This window comes from Cibotium barometz, chromosome 23 (assembly GCF_041138505.1).
Source record: "Cibotium barometz isolate CiBa-2024 chromosome 23, ASM4113850v1, whole genome shotgun sequence".
Taxonomy (NCBI): domain Eukaryota; kingdom Viridiplantae; phylum Streptophyta; class Polypodiopsida; order Cyatheales; family Cibotiaceae; genus Cibotium; species Cibotium barometz.
Genome location: NC_141068.1, coordinates 8,285,577 through 8,299,719, shown reverse-complemented (window position 1 = coordinate 8,299,719; position 14,143 = coordinate 8,285,577). Strand labels below are relative to the sequence as shown.

At 47.7% G+C, this 14,143-nt stretch overlaps 2 protein-coding genes across 3 annotated transcripts in view; both read left to right on the top strand.

Annotated features, from left to right (window-relative positions):
- Positions 1-14,143, top strand: part of LOC147625585 (DNA-directed RNA polymerases II, IV and V subunit 8B-like) — a 57,072-nt gene that overhangs the window by 35,323 nt on the left and 7,606 nt on the right. The gene's annotated exons all lie outside the window — the stretch shown is intronic.
- Positions 9,369-11,103, top strand: LOC147625586 (uncharacterized). Its single transcript, XM_086817006.1, has one exon. The coding sequence runs from the start codon at positions 9,892-9,894 to the stop codon at positions 11,101-11,103; it is 1,212 nt and encodes a 403-aa protein (XP_086673132.1). The 5' UTR covers positions 9,369-9,891.

Here is a 14,143-nt window from a genome sequence, read left to right as displayed (position 1 = left end):
AGCATACGTGCTGTGCATTTTTCTCCTATAGGTTTTCTGATGCTGATTTATTGATCTGAGGCTTCGTGGTACCATACACCTTTGCGTTTCTAGAATCTGCCCTATCTACAGCTTTTTTTTACCTTTGCCTTTTTGAGAATTCTAGCCTTGGTTGCTATGGTTTCTCTGGCCTGATCTTGCTGGTAGCTCTACCTTCACTTGGGCTTCATCAGTTGGACCCGAAGGTACCTTCTCTTCAGTGTTTTTCCTCATATGAGGTGTGGAACCTGGTTGGCTTGAATTTTCAGGTTTGCAGCCCTTTGGTTGGCTGCGTTTTCTTCTCCTGTGGACACATATCACTTGCAGAGGGGGTTTTGTTTGGATTGTGGCTTTGGAGGCAGTTTGGTACTTGAGGAGGACACAGAATTTCTGATTTCAGTCAGCGTTTTGCTGATTTTGGAGCATCTATACCTGCGTTTTGTTCTTGGCCTACACAGTTACCCGGTTTCTTCATGTTCCTTGCCTTTTGTTGGCAGTGGAGTGCTGTTTTTTTGCTGGACAACAGTGTTTTGGCTGCGTTTTACTTCCCAAAGGAGTTTTCTACACTCAAAGGGGGCTCATCTCCAACTACTTCACTTGAGGATCAGTTTTTCGGGAGCTGTTTTGTATCTGTGGAGACTTTCTTATGTGACAGGAGTTTACAGATTTTGGAAGAGAGTAGTGATCTTTTCAGAGATCCTGAGTAGAGTTTATTTTGTCCGAGCCTGTGTTCTTTGCAGTGTTTGCCGAGAAAGGATGGTGTTTTCCCTTTGAGGTGTGATCCTTTCACATGGATCATTTGTTTGTTGCTGATTCTTGGGATCTGATTCTACTTATGGAAGAGTGTTCTGCTATCAGTGATGCTTTGAGGACTTTATTACCACTGCAGTTTATATTCTTGCTTCCCTTCCTCATTGTGAGGAGTCTACCTCTACCTCTCTTTGTGATGCTTCTGAGGATGCCTCTGTTAGAATATGCAGTGGAGATGACCAAATCTGGGAACACAAGAGCAAAACGCAATGCAGAAAATAACAGCACAAGAGAGAGAGAGAGAGAGAGGTAGAGGCGTGTAACTTTGCTCTATATACACAAGAAGATCCCGGGAATGATACAATAGTGACAAGGGGGCGGGGGGCGCCCCTACAGCAGTCGGCCATTTTATATGGCCCTCCTACAACAGTCGGCTTGCTGTAGGGCAGCCGACAGGGCCTGAAGCACTCCACGACCAGCAGCAGCACCAGTCGGCCAGCTGAGCACTGTCAGCCAGTAGCTGTGAGGTCCACGACTTGTCATACACAGTCAGCCACCTCCAGCAAGTAGACTTAATGCAAACAGCTGCAGTTGGCTACAGACAAGGACATCCTTCCACCTCTCAGGGCTGCCTCCCAAGCCACAGAAAAAATGGGAAAAAATGTGGGAAAAAATACGGAGAGTGGGGAAAAATGAGAAAACACCTAATAAGGGCAGGCACACCCACAACAAAGGCCATGGTGTCAACATAAAGACAGGAGATGACTTCTAACACCCCCTCTCAGCTCCTGGCTGTGAAACCAACCCCACAGGGAGCTGGGGTGCGGCTTGAGCAAATCCTGAGATAGCGACTTCGTTAAGAGGTCCACCGTACTATCCTCCGTCGAATAGAACTCTAGCAAGATGTCATCAGCAACGATCTGTTCACGAACAAAGTGCCTTTGGATGACCATGGGTTCCTCCAGTGGAAGCCCATTCCTGCAATGCAATCTCTGCATGCTCACCACCTCACAAGCAGCACCACAAGCAGCCCGGTACTCTGCCTCTGTCGTCGACAAGGCAAAAGATGACTGCCTCTTACTGCTCCGTAAAACTGCTCCTAGGCCTGAAGTAGATCTCCTCGTGTCCGGATCTCCTCCCCAAATTGAGTCACTCCAACCGTGGAGTCGGACTCCATCCAACAATCCCCCTCCTGTGTAAAAGAGTCCATGATCCTTCGCTTGCCGCAGAAACCACAGGATACGCAATCCTGCCTCCCAAAGAGTCACCTGCAACCATGAGCTTCTACCTATTTTGGCTTAGAGAGAGAAAATGTTCTAGAGAGAGGTTATTCAGATTTTAGATATTTTTGGATGGAACATCAGGAAGCTCCCGTCCAATCTGGTGTCCATCAACCAAGTCAATGAACCATTTTGCTTCTGAGTCAAAGAGGCATCACACTGCTCACAAGAATCAAGACCTGTTACGGTGCAAAGCCAAGTCCTGGAAACCTGCTGAAGGCCACGCAAGGCCTTCTGAAACCTGTCAACCACCCCCTCTGAATCTAGAACCACTAAACCTGGAGAATCCACCTCCTTCTGCAAGTAATCAGCTGCCACCTGCCTGGCTTTCCGAAAGGTCCCCGTGGAAAGAACATCCTCATCTACAGGAATTTCTTTGTCTCGAATACTACGAGACATCAGAGCATAAGTTACCTGTTCAGTTTCCTCAGACTGACGAACACAAGAACCACCAACATCAGTATTGGAAAGTTCCTGCCAACTGCCGCCATCAACTGGCAAGCTATCCACCATCTGGTCCTGGAGAGCCTTCACCTGCAGCGTATCCACACTTAAGTGGCCATTACCAGACTGCCACTTATCACAAACCTGAGGACCTGGGAGAGAGAGTGCTGAAAGCTTGTAAACTCCATTCTCCACTCCGCCTTCCCAAACTACCTGGCCTGTTGCCTTGTCCCGGAGAGCAACATGTTGCCTTGTCCCGGAGAGCAACAAAATGCTCATCAAACTCCACCCGTACGCCAGTCTTGCAAACTTGATGCACTGACAACAGATGAAAACCAAGTGACGGAACATACAACACCTGGGAGGAATGCTTCCCCCCTCTGCCATCAGGAACTATCTCCAACCTGCTCTCACTGTGAACTGGGATAGTGGATGTATCCCAGTAAGAATGACCAGAATACCTGCAGAGATCTTGTAAATCTGAACGGGAAGGAGTCGTGTGCCTGGAAGCACCACTGTCTAGCATCCACTCCCGAGTATTTGTTGCGGAGAATCCTCCAACCTCCTCCCTGCCTGAAGAAAATGAAGCATCGGTGTCCATCACCTCCAGGTGCACAAAAGCCGGAGTCTTAATGATTGCTGCTGAGGAATCTTCACCCTTCTCGGTCTTCCGCTTGGGACACTGTCTCCAATAGTGGCCTTTCTCACCACAATCATTACAGGTCCTCTTTGCCTTTAGTTTCTCGCGGTCAGTAATGGACTTCTTCTTAGAAGACGTCTCCGACGAAGCCTTCCCTTTGCCCGTGTTACGGTTTTTCGACCGTTGGCCAGTTAAGGCCTCTGAACCTCCACCCTGAGGAGGGTTCGTGAATCGTTCCTCCTGGTCCAAGACCATGGACACAAGCTCCTCCCATGTGATCGTGCTGAGCCTGCCACTGGTAATCAAAGACGAGTAAAATGCTGAGTACTGAGAGGGCAAATGTGACAGCAACGTTATGGCCATGTCCTCTGACGATATCTCCTTCCCAGCTTGAAGAACTTCCTGCTGAAGAGCCTACAGCTTGTTAATATGCTCCCGCATCATGGACAACTTTGCAGGGCTCATAACCTGCATCTGTACTTCCAAGGAAATCCTCTTCATGGGCAATACCCTATTGTAAAGAGAAGCCAAATGCTGCCATAAATCTCTGGCTAGCGTCATATGCTTTACATGATTGATTACCTGCGGTGTGCACTTGAGAAAGATAAACGAACAGACCCTGGCGTTGACATGATCCCACAATTGTGCTTGCGCCTCCCGGTCCTTTCGGATCGACGGTAACTCCCCTTCCTCTACTTCCGGCCGTGGAACCCCAACAATGACGAAATCAGCGAGGTCGTAAGGCTCCAGAATAGATTCCATCATAACCTTCCATATGCCGTAGTTGTTCCCGTCCAACTAGCGGTCCACCGGGAACGTGGGAAGTGTCGGGATCTTCACATGCCTCTTGGCCATCTCTAACAGATCTGCCATTGCGGGGATGTACTCTGAAAAAGGGTGGGTGGGTGGGAACAAAGAAAAACTTACACCTGCAAGTGGCTGTCCAGCTAATCAGCCCGCCGTCCTCTTGCTTCTCCTCTTCCCGAACAGTCCCAAACAGTCCACCAATCAGCAACACAACAGCCCCCCTCTTGCTCACACAAATCCCAAGAACTATCTAGAGCCTAGGCTTTTATACCATGTGAGAATACGCAGGGGAGATGATGACCAGATCTGGGAACACGAGCAAAACGCAATGCAAAAAATAACAGCACAAGAGAGAGAGAGGTAGAGGCGTGTAACTCTGCTCTATATACACAAGAAGATCCCGGGAATGATACAATAGTGACAAGGGGGCTGGGGCCATTTTATATGGCCCCCCTAAAGCACTCGGCCTGCTGTAGGGCAGCCGACAGGGCCTGAAGAACTCCACGACCAGTAGCACCAGTCGGCCAGCTGAGCACTGTTGGCCAGCAACTGTGAGGTCCACGACTTGTCATACACAGTCGGCCACCTCCAGCAAGTAGACTTAATGCAAACAGCTGCAGTCGGCTACAGACAAGGACATCCTTCCACCTCAAGGCTGCCTCCCAAGCCACAGAAAAAATGGGAAAAAATGTGGACCCTAGTGTCAACATAAAGACAGGAGATGACTTGTCATGTGCATCACAGATGCCATGGACATTTCTAGGGCTAGATCCAGAAGAGGCAAACAGATAAAGACCATGAACCAGTAGAAGATGGACATGGAGCAGGACTTGGAGCAAAGCATGGATCAGAGGGGCTGTCGGCTGCAAGAAAGAGGATGCTGGTTGCCAGAGTAGCTGTCGGCTGATGTCAGCAGAGTGGGCAGTAGCAGGCGCATCAAGGAAATGGAAGAGATCCAGTCGGCTGCATTAAATGGATTTTAATGAACTATTAACTGGCCGACCAGCAGTCGGCCAGTTCCCCATGTAATCCAAGGGGCTATAAATAGCCCCCCTTGCTCTATGGTTTATTCATTCAAACCCACTAGGGGTTGGGATCACTAGAGGTCCCATAGGAGGGGACAGGTTTTGGTGTTTTACCACCTTTTCAAGGAGGCAGCCAAGGGCTGCAAGATATGTACCTTTTTGTACCATAGTATATACTGAAATTCCAGCACTTCTTACTCTCTCTCTCTACTCTCTCTCTACCTGCGTTTTTGCATCAGAAGGTTTCCAAGAGTGTTTAGGGCTGAAAGAAGACTACCCAGAGCTTCCGCGTGTTACATTGGTATCAGAGCATCAGGCTCAGCAAAGCTAAACGCTGAATCAGTCCCAGATGGTGTATAGGTCCAAGGTACAGGAAAGTACACGGATTCGAAGCCCAAGGCGAGGAGCACAGAAGCGGGAAGAACTCCTAGGAGGTTTGTTGGTGGTGTTCCACAGTGCCAGATGGGGATGGCAGTTCTGTGAGCCAAATAGGTTCTCAGGTAACGGTCCCAAGGGAGGTTGATCCTTCAAGGGTGATGTGAGAGTGCCAGACTCAGTTCCAGGAAAGAAGACCAAGACGGTGTTCAGAGTCAGGGCAGGAATGGATTGTGGACAAGAGGAAGACCAGATGCATAGATCTTCATCAGAGACAGACTGGTTTGGAGAACAGATCGGATTTTCAGAGAAAAAGGTTTGCTAGGGATGGAAGATGACAGAGGGACTTCGGGACAGGATTGGGATGATGACAGTCATCCAAGAGCAGGTTGGACTCCCGTCATCAAGTTTAGCAGAGGGGGATGTCATGTGCATCACAGATGCCATGGACATTTCTAGGGCTAGATCCAGAAGAGGCAAACAGATAAAGACCATGAACCAGTAGAAGATGGACATGGAGCAGGACTTGGAGCAAAGCATGGATCAGAGGGGCTGTCGGCTGCAAGAAAGAGGATGCTGGTTGCCAGAGTAGCTGTCGGCTGATGTCAGCAGAGTGGGCAGCAGCAGGCGCATCAAGGAAATGGAAGAGATCCAGTCGGCTGCATTAAATGGATTTTAATGAACTATTAACTGGCCGACCAGCAGTCGGCCAGTTCCCCATGTAATCCAAGGGGCTATAAATAGCCCCCCTTGCTCTATGGTTTATTCATTCAAACCCACTAGGGGTTGGGATCACTAGAGGTCCCATAGGGGACAGGTTTTGGTGTTTTACCACCTTTTCAAGGAGGCAGCCAAGGGCTGCAAGATATGTACCTTTTTGTACCATAGTATATACTGAAATTCCAGCACTTCTTACTCTCTCTCTCTACTCTCTCTCTACCTGCGTTTTTGCATCAGAAGGTTTCCAAGAGTGTTTAGGGCTGAAAGAAGACTACCCAGAGCTTCCGCGTGTTACATGACTTCTAACAGCCTCTCCCCCTACCAGTTTGATGCGGTGTGCAGGTTTGTTGTTTTGGAGGATGGACTTTTGGACCCGGTGGGACTTTGGATGTGTGGTTGTTAACTGTGCCTAGGACACAGTGGTACTTACAGAGTTTTTTGGATTTGGATCAGAATCAGGTTGGGCTTGTACCAGTCCGACGACATCATTTTTCAGAGGGGGATGTGGAGTCCTTTCATCTGGTGATGCCCGCCTCAGTGGAGTGTGCTTATGTACAACATTGGGTGACTCATGGTACGGAGTTTGAGGAGATGGATCCCATCTTTTCTACAGAGTCTTTGCATCTTGCGATGTCGATCTTTTCAGAGGATGCTTGTTTTCAGCATTTGGCAACTCTTATTATAGAGTTTGAGTAGATGGACTCAGAGGGTTCCAATGAGTAGCAGCTTGCTTCTCCCAAGATTGATTATCTACAGTATCTGATCTTGGTTGGTTTTGAGGTTTTACATACCTTCTCCAGGCTGGAAACACGACATACGACTTCGGGGAGTGTTCTTATACTTGGGTTTGGCACCATTTTTTGGAGTAGCACGTCGCAGCCTACATGGTTGTTTTCTTCCAAAGGAGCGGTGTACCTGGCAGCTTGTTCTGTTGCTTTTGTAGCTGAGTTGCTGAGGAGATTGTTTGTGGAGCTTTCTTGGTGCATGTTTTTACAGTTTTTCATCTATGATCGAGGACGGTGTCTTTGGCTTCTTGGAGTTCACTCAGCATCCGGTATTGAGAGGGGGTGTTAGACATCATCATCCCCTTGCTGCTGGCTTCCTGTGTGGTGTCCTATTTTAGCCTTTAGGACTGACCATGTTAGCTAGAGGGACTAGTCACCCCTCACATCTTTTCCCATATTTTATCCCCATTTTATGGAGTCTTGGACATTTATCCTAGTCGTGTAGGTGTAGTTGGCTGCCTCTACATGGGCATATATATAGCCGGTCCTCCCCTCACTCATATGCATTGCTTAGCATTGTTTGCTGCAGTCCCTCACATACGAGGCCTTCTTCCCTCTTGCTCGGGACTTGTATTCTTGGTTGGTGATATTGAGAGCATGTCTATACCTGTGTTTTCTCTCCATCTCTCTCTCTCACTCTCTCTCTTGTGTTTCTTCTGTTGTGCATAATCGATATCAAGCAAGAGGATAAAGTTTTCAACATTGGAGAGAATTTCAAGCATTCTTTTAACAACTTGGATGAGTACTTCACTACTATGAAGCGGAACACTTCAACAGATACTATTTAAGTATCATCGAGAGAATTCATGGTTGCACCTTTAGATTCTTCTACATCACAACATAGCCAAGTCAACTTCAAGCCCAACATTTGGAAGCAGACAAAGATGAAGACATTAAAGAATGATGCTACAACTTGGGATTTAGCATTTAAAGCACGACAACAAGACAATAAAGGAAACTTCATCGATAATTCTTAGTGCAAGCTTCACCACAAGCATAAATGGCCTAATGACGAAGATCTTCAGCAACATTAGAAGTCTCTTATTTAGCCGGGGTCTTATTTTAAGTGGGAGGGAATGTCACGATTGTGAATTAATCTCCCTTAATTACCCTTAATTACTCTTAATCATTGAAGGGACACCAGTGAAGGGTCACACCCTGTCACATGGGTCATCACGAATGGACACGTCTATTCAAATGGACACATCTATTGATCAATGGATACTTCTCTACGTCCAAAGGACATATTTATTCATTCAAGAGTCACACCCTTTCATCAAGGATGTGCCTCTTTATTTGTATCTCTTTAGGTCCTATTTAATAAGGCATTGTGTCTCAATGCAAACAACATAACTTTCCGCTCTTTGCCTCATGTTTACTCAAGTATTTAAGCATTAAGATATTATAATCATGTTTAATCAAGCTAACAGCTTAACATACCAGCTTTATAGTAGGTTTGCATCATTGGAGTTGCCACTTGATCAGCATACATGAAGACCTCCCTTGAGTAGGCGTCATTGTTATTGACCAGCCTGGTTTTCTCCCCGTAGTGTACAACATCCAACAAAGGTGAAAGGCTCCTAGGAAGTGGGTCATTATGGAGTGGTAATCGGTGGGATCATCTTGCTTGCCTAGCCTAAAAGGAATTTTGAAACTGGGGAAATCTAGGGTGTTTCTGGCCTAGGTTTTGTTGCCTTCTGAGCATAGTGACGTGGGACGGGGGGGACGGACCCTAGGGACGGGGAACGCGTGGGACGGGGGCGGGACGTCCGCGGGATGGAGGGACGGGGACGGCTTCCTGACGGCGGGACGGGGATGCCGGGAACGTTCCGGGAACGGCGTTCCCTGTCCGTACGGGGACGGTCAAACTGACCGTTGGTGGCAGTTTTTGACCGTTGGCGGGGCGCCAACGGCTATCTGTCCTGGCCGTTTGGTGATGCGCAACTCCTCCAAGGCTCCAAGGCTTCTTGAATCTTCCTTGAGTCTCTCTCTCCCACATGGCTCCCCTCTTCTTCTATATAAGAGACCTCTACCTCCATGCTCTCCTCAAGCCCTCTCCTCTCCAAGCTCTCCCTCTCCAAGACCCAAGGCTCAGCTCCCCCTCTCCAAGCTCTCCTTCTCCAAGCTCACCCTCTCCAACCTCTCCAAGCTCACCTCTCCAAGCTCTCCTTCTCCAACATCCAAGCTCTCTCTCTCCAAGCTCACCCTCTTCAAGCTCTTCGTCTCCAACATCCAAGCTCTCCCTCTCCAAGCTCACCCTCTCCATTGTCCAAGCTCTCCTTCTCCAACATCTCCATCCCGATTCTCCGTCTTGACTCTTTCTCAAGCTCTACCATCCATCTCAAGCTCTACTCTATCACTATGGCATCCTCTTCTCAAACCCCTTCCTCTCCTCAACCCGGGTCCGCCGCCGCGTCCACCACTTCAACACCTGCTCCATCACGAAGAAGGGGGCCCGCCGTACATCGATGGAGTTGGTGGGATGAGGTAGAGTGCTCGCAATACGGTCAAGGGGGTGGTTCAAGACCTTGGGTATGTAAGCTTTGCGGCTACAAGCGAACCGGCGGTGCCCACAAAGTGCGTGCTCACTTCTTGCATGAGCCCGGCAACGAAGTGCAATTTTGCAAGGAGGTTTCGGCCGAGAAGAAGAAGGAGCTCCTTGAAAAGCTTGTGGTTTATGAGGCGGCCGAGTTGGCAAAACGCAATCCTCAAGTGGCCGTCGACCCCACATCCTTTGTGAGGACATCAACGCCGCATGTACCTCGTTCATCAAGAGAGGCATCTGCTTCCCGGGGACGCCAAAGTACTCTTGATGAGAATTGGAACTCTCAATTGAAAGAGGAGGTGGACATGGCGGTGGCACGATTCTTCTTTCATGACCACATAGCATTTCGGGCGGCACGGTAAGTCCTTGGCACTATGCTCATGTACTATTCAAATATCATGCTCTAAAGACTAAAACTTAAAAGAGTAAACGATGGTAAAAATCTGAATTTTGTTTGTGTTTTGCATATGGTGTTTTGGATAGATCTCCATACTTTCGGGCCATGTGCAAATTGATAGCGGAGTATGGACCCTCTTATGTTCCCCCCTCTTCGGAGACCATCCGCACCTCTCTCCTTGAGAAGGAGAAGGCAAGCGTGGAGGTGGCGGCCAACCACATGAAAGAGCAATGGGCTGAAAATGGTGTTACCCTCGTCGTTGATGGGTGGAGTGACACTAGAAAGCGCTCCATCCATGGAGTTGTTGCCTACTCACGAGGGGAGACATACTTTGTCGACTCCCATGATGCTTCCGGGACAGGGAAGAGTGCCGAGATACTTGCTACGGAGTGGGCAACAACACTAGAGACGGTGGGGGCGGAGAATGTCATTGCCATAAGTGCGGATGGAGAACCGGCAAATAGGGCGGCGGGGATAATTCTCCGAGCAACTTATCCTCGCATCACCGTGTGCTTTTGCATGGCCCATTGCCTCAACAACCTTATCAAAGACATAGGGGCCTTGGATTGGGTTGCACCTGTCATTGAGGGTGCCAACAAAATAGTGACCTTTGTCCTCAACCATCAAAGGGTGCAGCACGAGTTTTCCAAGAAGTCAAGCCTCTCTCTTCTTAAGTATTCCGAGACGAGATTTGCATTCAACTTTCTCATGCTAGGCCGCTTGTGTACATGTAGCGGGGCATTGAGGGGACTCTTCCTCAGTGATGAGTTTGCACGCACTTCAGAGGCTTCCACGACGGTCGGCAAATTTTGCAGGGAAAGGGCGGACGATGTGGCATGGTGGGAGGAGGCCAAGGCGCTTGTGGAGATGGTGCAACCGATTATTGATCTCCTTAGGGTAGTGGATTCCACTCAACCATGCATTGGCAAAGTGTACGAGGCAATGGATCGCATGACAGAGAAGCTAAAAGCAATGTTCAAAGTCAAGCCTCACTATAAACAGGTCAAATCCCTATGTTTGAAAAGGTGGCAAGCCTACCACTCTCCCCTCCATGCTGCTGCCTACATTGTTGATCCTAAGTTTCAAGGCAAAGGGCAACACAAGGACAAAGAGGTGAGCAAAGGCCTTCGACAAACCTTGGATCGCCTTTACATTAGTGAGGAGGATCGCCGCACAATCAAGGACCAATTGCAGATTTATAGAGAGAAGCGGGGGGCTTTTGGTTTGGCAGATGCACACGTGGACCGCTTCAAGGTAGGCGGAAACTCCAAAGTTGCAGGAATTTGCTGTGCGCGTACTCTCACAGGCTTGCAGTAGCAGTTGCCTAGAGCAACTCTGGTCAGTTTATAGCCACATTGCCTCTAAGAAGAGGAACCGCCTTGGTGTACAGCGTGCAAATGATTTGGTATTTGTCAGTGCCAACTTGCGAATGCTTTGCAAGGGCTTGACAAAGAAGGCAGATCCTTTCACCGAATGGGAGCAGGCATAGCAGGACCCACATCTCTCTGATCAGCAGAGGGCCGAGATTTTAGAGGAGCTTGAGGTTGTGTCCGAGGCATTGTCCCCCCCACCTCCCCCTCCCCTCCCACTCGAGGACCAGCCTATGGAGGACTTTACTGAGGAGGTCACGATTGATCTTCACCCTTTTCAGCCTCTTGTCTAGTCTCTTGAGTCTAGAGTCTCGAGTCTCGACTCTTGCCCCACTTTTTTGCTAGCAATCTTGTATCTTGGCACTTAGTCATTTTGCCTTGAGTATACACCCACCTTGGGCCTTTCATTATGCCATTTGGCATTTTTGTTTAGATTGTACACTCACTTTTGTTTATCACGCCATCGGCGCCCCATTATAGTTTTTTGCTAATACGACTATGCATTTCTCCTCTTTTTGGTGCAATTTTGTGCTTAATGTCTTGGTTTCTAAGTGTAAATCAAGTGTGTTAAAAAAATTTGCAAAAAAACAATCGTTTTCAGATTGCCGTTTTTTCCACCGTCCCCGGGACGGCCTTTTGCCCCGTTCCCTGTCCCCGTCCCCGTTCCCCGTTCCCCGTTCCCATGTTTCTATGCTTCTGAGTCCTAGTGGGGAAAGACCTTTTGATTTGGCTGTTGGGGATTTGGGTAATCCTTGCCTTTTGAGAGGTGTTCTGTAGGCTACTCTATGGGCTATCCATAGGTACCGCACATTCCTTGGTATGTGCCTTGTAGGTCTAGTTATTAGACTTATTAGACTTTAGGTTACATGGTACAGTTAGTACATGTACCTGTTATGACACCTAGTTGTGTTGGGACACCCATCCTAGGGTTTCATCATATTGGGTGTAGTCTTTGTACTTTCTATGATTCTACAGTTAACTCTACTTTAGCAGCACGTTTTGCTTCTTGCTTCTGTCTCCTTTGCTTCCGTTGTCTACTCCACCCAACATGCTCGTCATCGGCATCATTGTTGGTATTTGTTTTCATGTGAAGTTGTGTTTCAGAATTTGGCCTTTAAAGCTTGTGCCAAAAGTACTCCTTTGGAAATAATTTTTTCTCAAAAGGAGAGGGGGGTGGGTGTGGGCCCATTCCAGCACTAGTGCTGTTAATCACGTTAGTAGTTAAGTGGTTCCAAGATCCATGCCTTGTATTTTAATGTGAGCTCATGGAGCCGTTGGCTAAAGGAGTTATATGGGTGAGCTTCTCTTGATTTGGGGCATCTGATATGTGGGTGGAAGAGGATGGGAGTATGCATCTTTGTGTGGACTACGTAGCCCTCAACAAGGTGACTGTCGAGAACAAGTTCCTCAACCGTGAATTGATGATCCATTGGACTAGCTAGTAGATGTGGTGGTGGTTGATAAAATTGGAATTGAAGTTACGGTACTGTGAGGTATCCCAGTGAACTCAGAAGACATCTGTCTTTTGGGTTGTTTGAATTGTTGATGGTGCAGTTTAACAAAATGACGTCCCAGATATTTTGGGAGTATCTAGTATCTTCAACATTGTGTTCTTGGATGACATCTTGGTCTTTCTACAGTTAAAGTCTTTTGCTGAGCATGATGAGCATGTGATCTTGTCATGAAGTTGATAAGGGAGAACAAATTTCTCCATCATCTGTAGTCCGATTTCTATTTTCTGAGGTCACATTTCTTGGTTACATCGTTTTATGTGGCAATGGATTTAGCCAAGGTGGAGGCCATTTTGCTTTGGCTGATTTCTGTGGATGTGTGTAACTTTTTGGGATAGGCAATGCTTTACTACAGGTTTGTGGAGCATAGTTACAGGTGACTGTTGGTGTTGGACTCACACACTCACACACACAAACCTGCACATTAGGGTTAGGTGCAGGATAGAGAAGCTCACACACAGAAATGAGAGAGAGAGAGAGAGAGCCAAAAGTGTGGTATCCACAAAATGCAAGTCAACTCTGTGTGCCACATCCATATAATATAGAAGTACAAAATATTATAGGTAGAGTGTCCTTTCACACTTGATATCCAAGGGGAAAAACCACATGGGAAAAATTGCCCTTGGTTAAGCCCTGTTCACACATAGCACTACCATAAGTGAGCATATGCCTACAAATCCCCCCTGTAGTGGAAGTGTGAACCTGTACAAGGTAGCAGATCGCTCTCTTTATGAGAGTAAGCCCAAAGCTTTGCGGAAAGCTTCAAACTTTTCTCGAGGTAAAGCCTTTGGGAATAGATCTGCAACATTATCCTGTGTAGGGCAGTAAGATAAACTGATCTCCCCTGCATGTAGCCTCTCTTTGACATAGTGATAATGAATCTCAATGTGCTTGGTACGTGCATGAAATACTGGATTTTGTGCCAAGGCCATAGCACTCTGGCTATCAGTGAGAATGGTGGTGGGTGTTTGTTGACACTCACGAAGATCAGCCAATAGTCTCCTCAACCATACACAATCTATTGTAGCTGTGAAGATTGCCCTGTACGCAGCCTCACAAGTAGATGTGGCAACAGTGGGTTGCTTTTTACTCAACCAAGATATGCTTGAACTGCCAAGAAAAAACCCACTGGTGGATTGCCTGGTATCATAACCACCAGCCCAATCTGAATCACTGTATGCATAAAGCTGCAAGTTGCCCCCCGTGGGAAAGAACAAACCAAGATCCAGGGTACCCTTAAGATAACGAAAAATACGTTTGACTGCTTGCCAATGCTTTGTGCCTGGGCTATGCATGAATTTGCTCAACAAAGACACCCCAAAAGATATGTCTGGCCTCGTGTTACATAAGTAAATGAGACATCCCACTGCTTGGCTGTAAATGCCGGCCTCAAAAGGCTCTCCAATATCATGCATAGTAAGCCGTACACCTGGTTCTACGGGAGTAGAAATGGGCTTACATTCATCCATGTGAAAC

Bases quoted from the DNA above. Each gene is read 5' to 3' on its own strand.
- LOC147625586 (XM_086817006.1), top strand. From the start codon at position 9,892: ATGTGCAAATTGATAGCGGAGTATGGACCCTCTTATGTTCCCCCCTCT.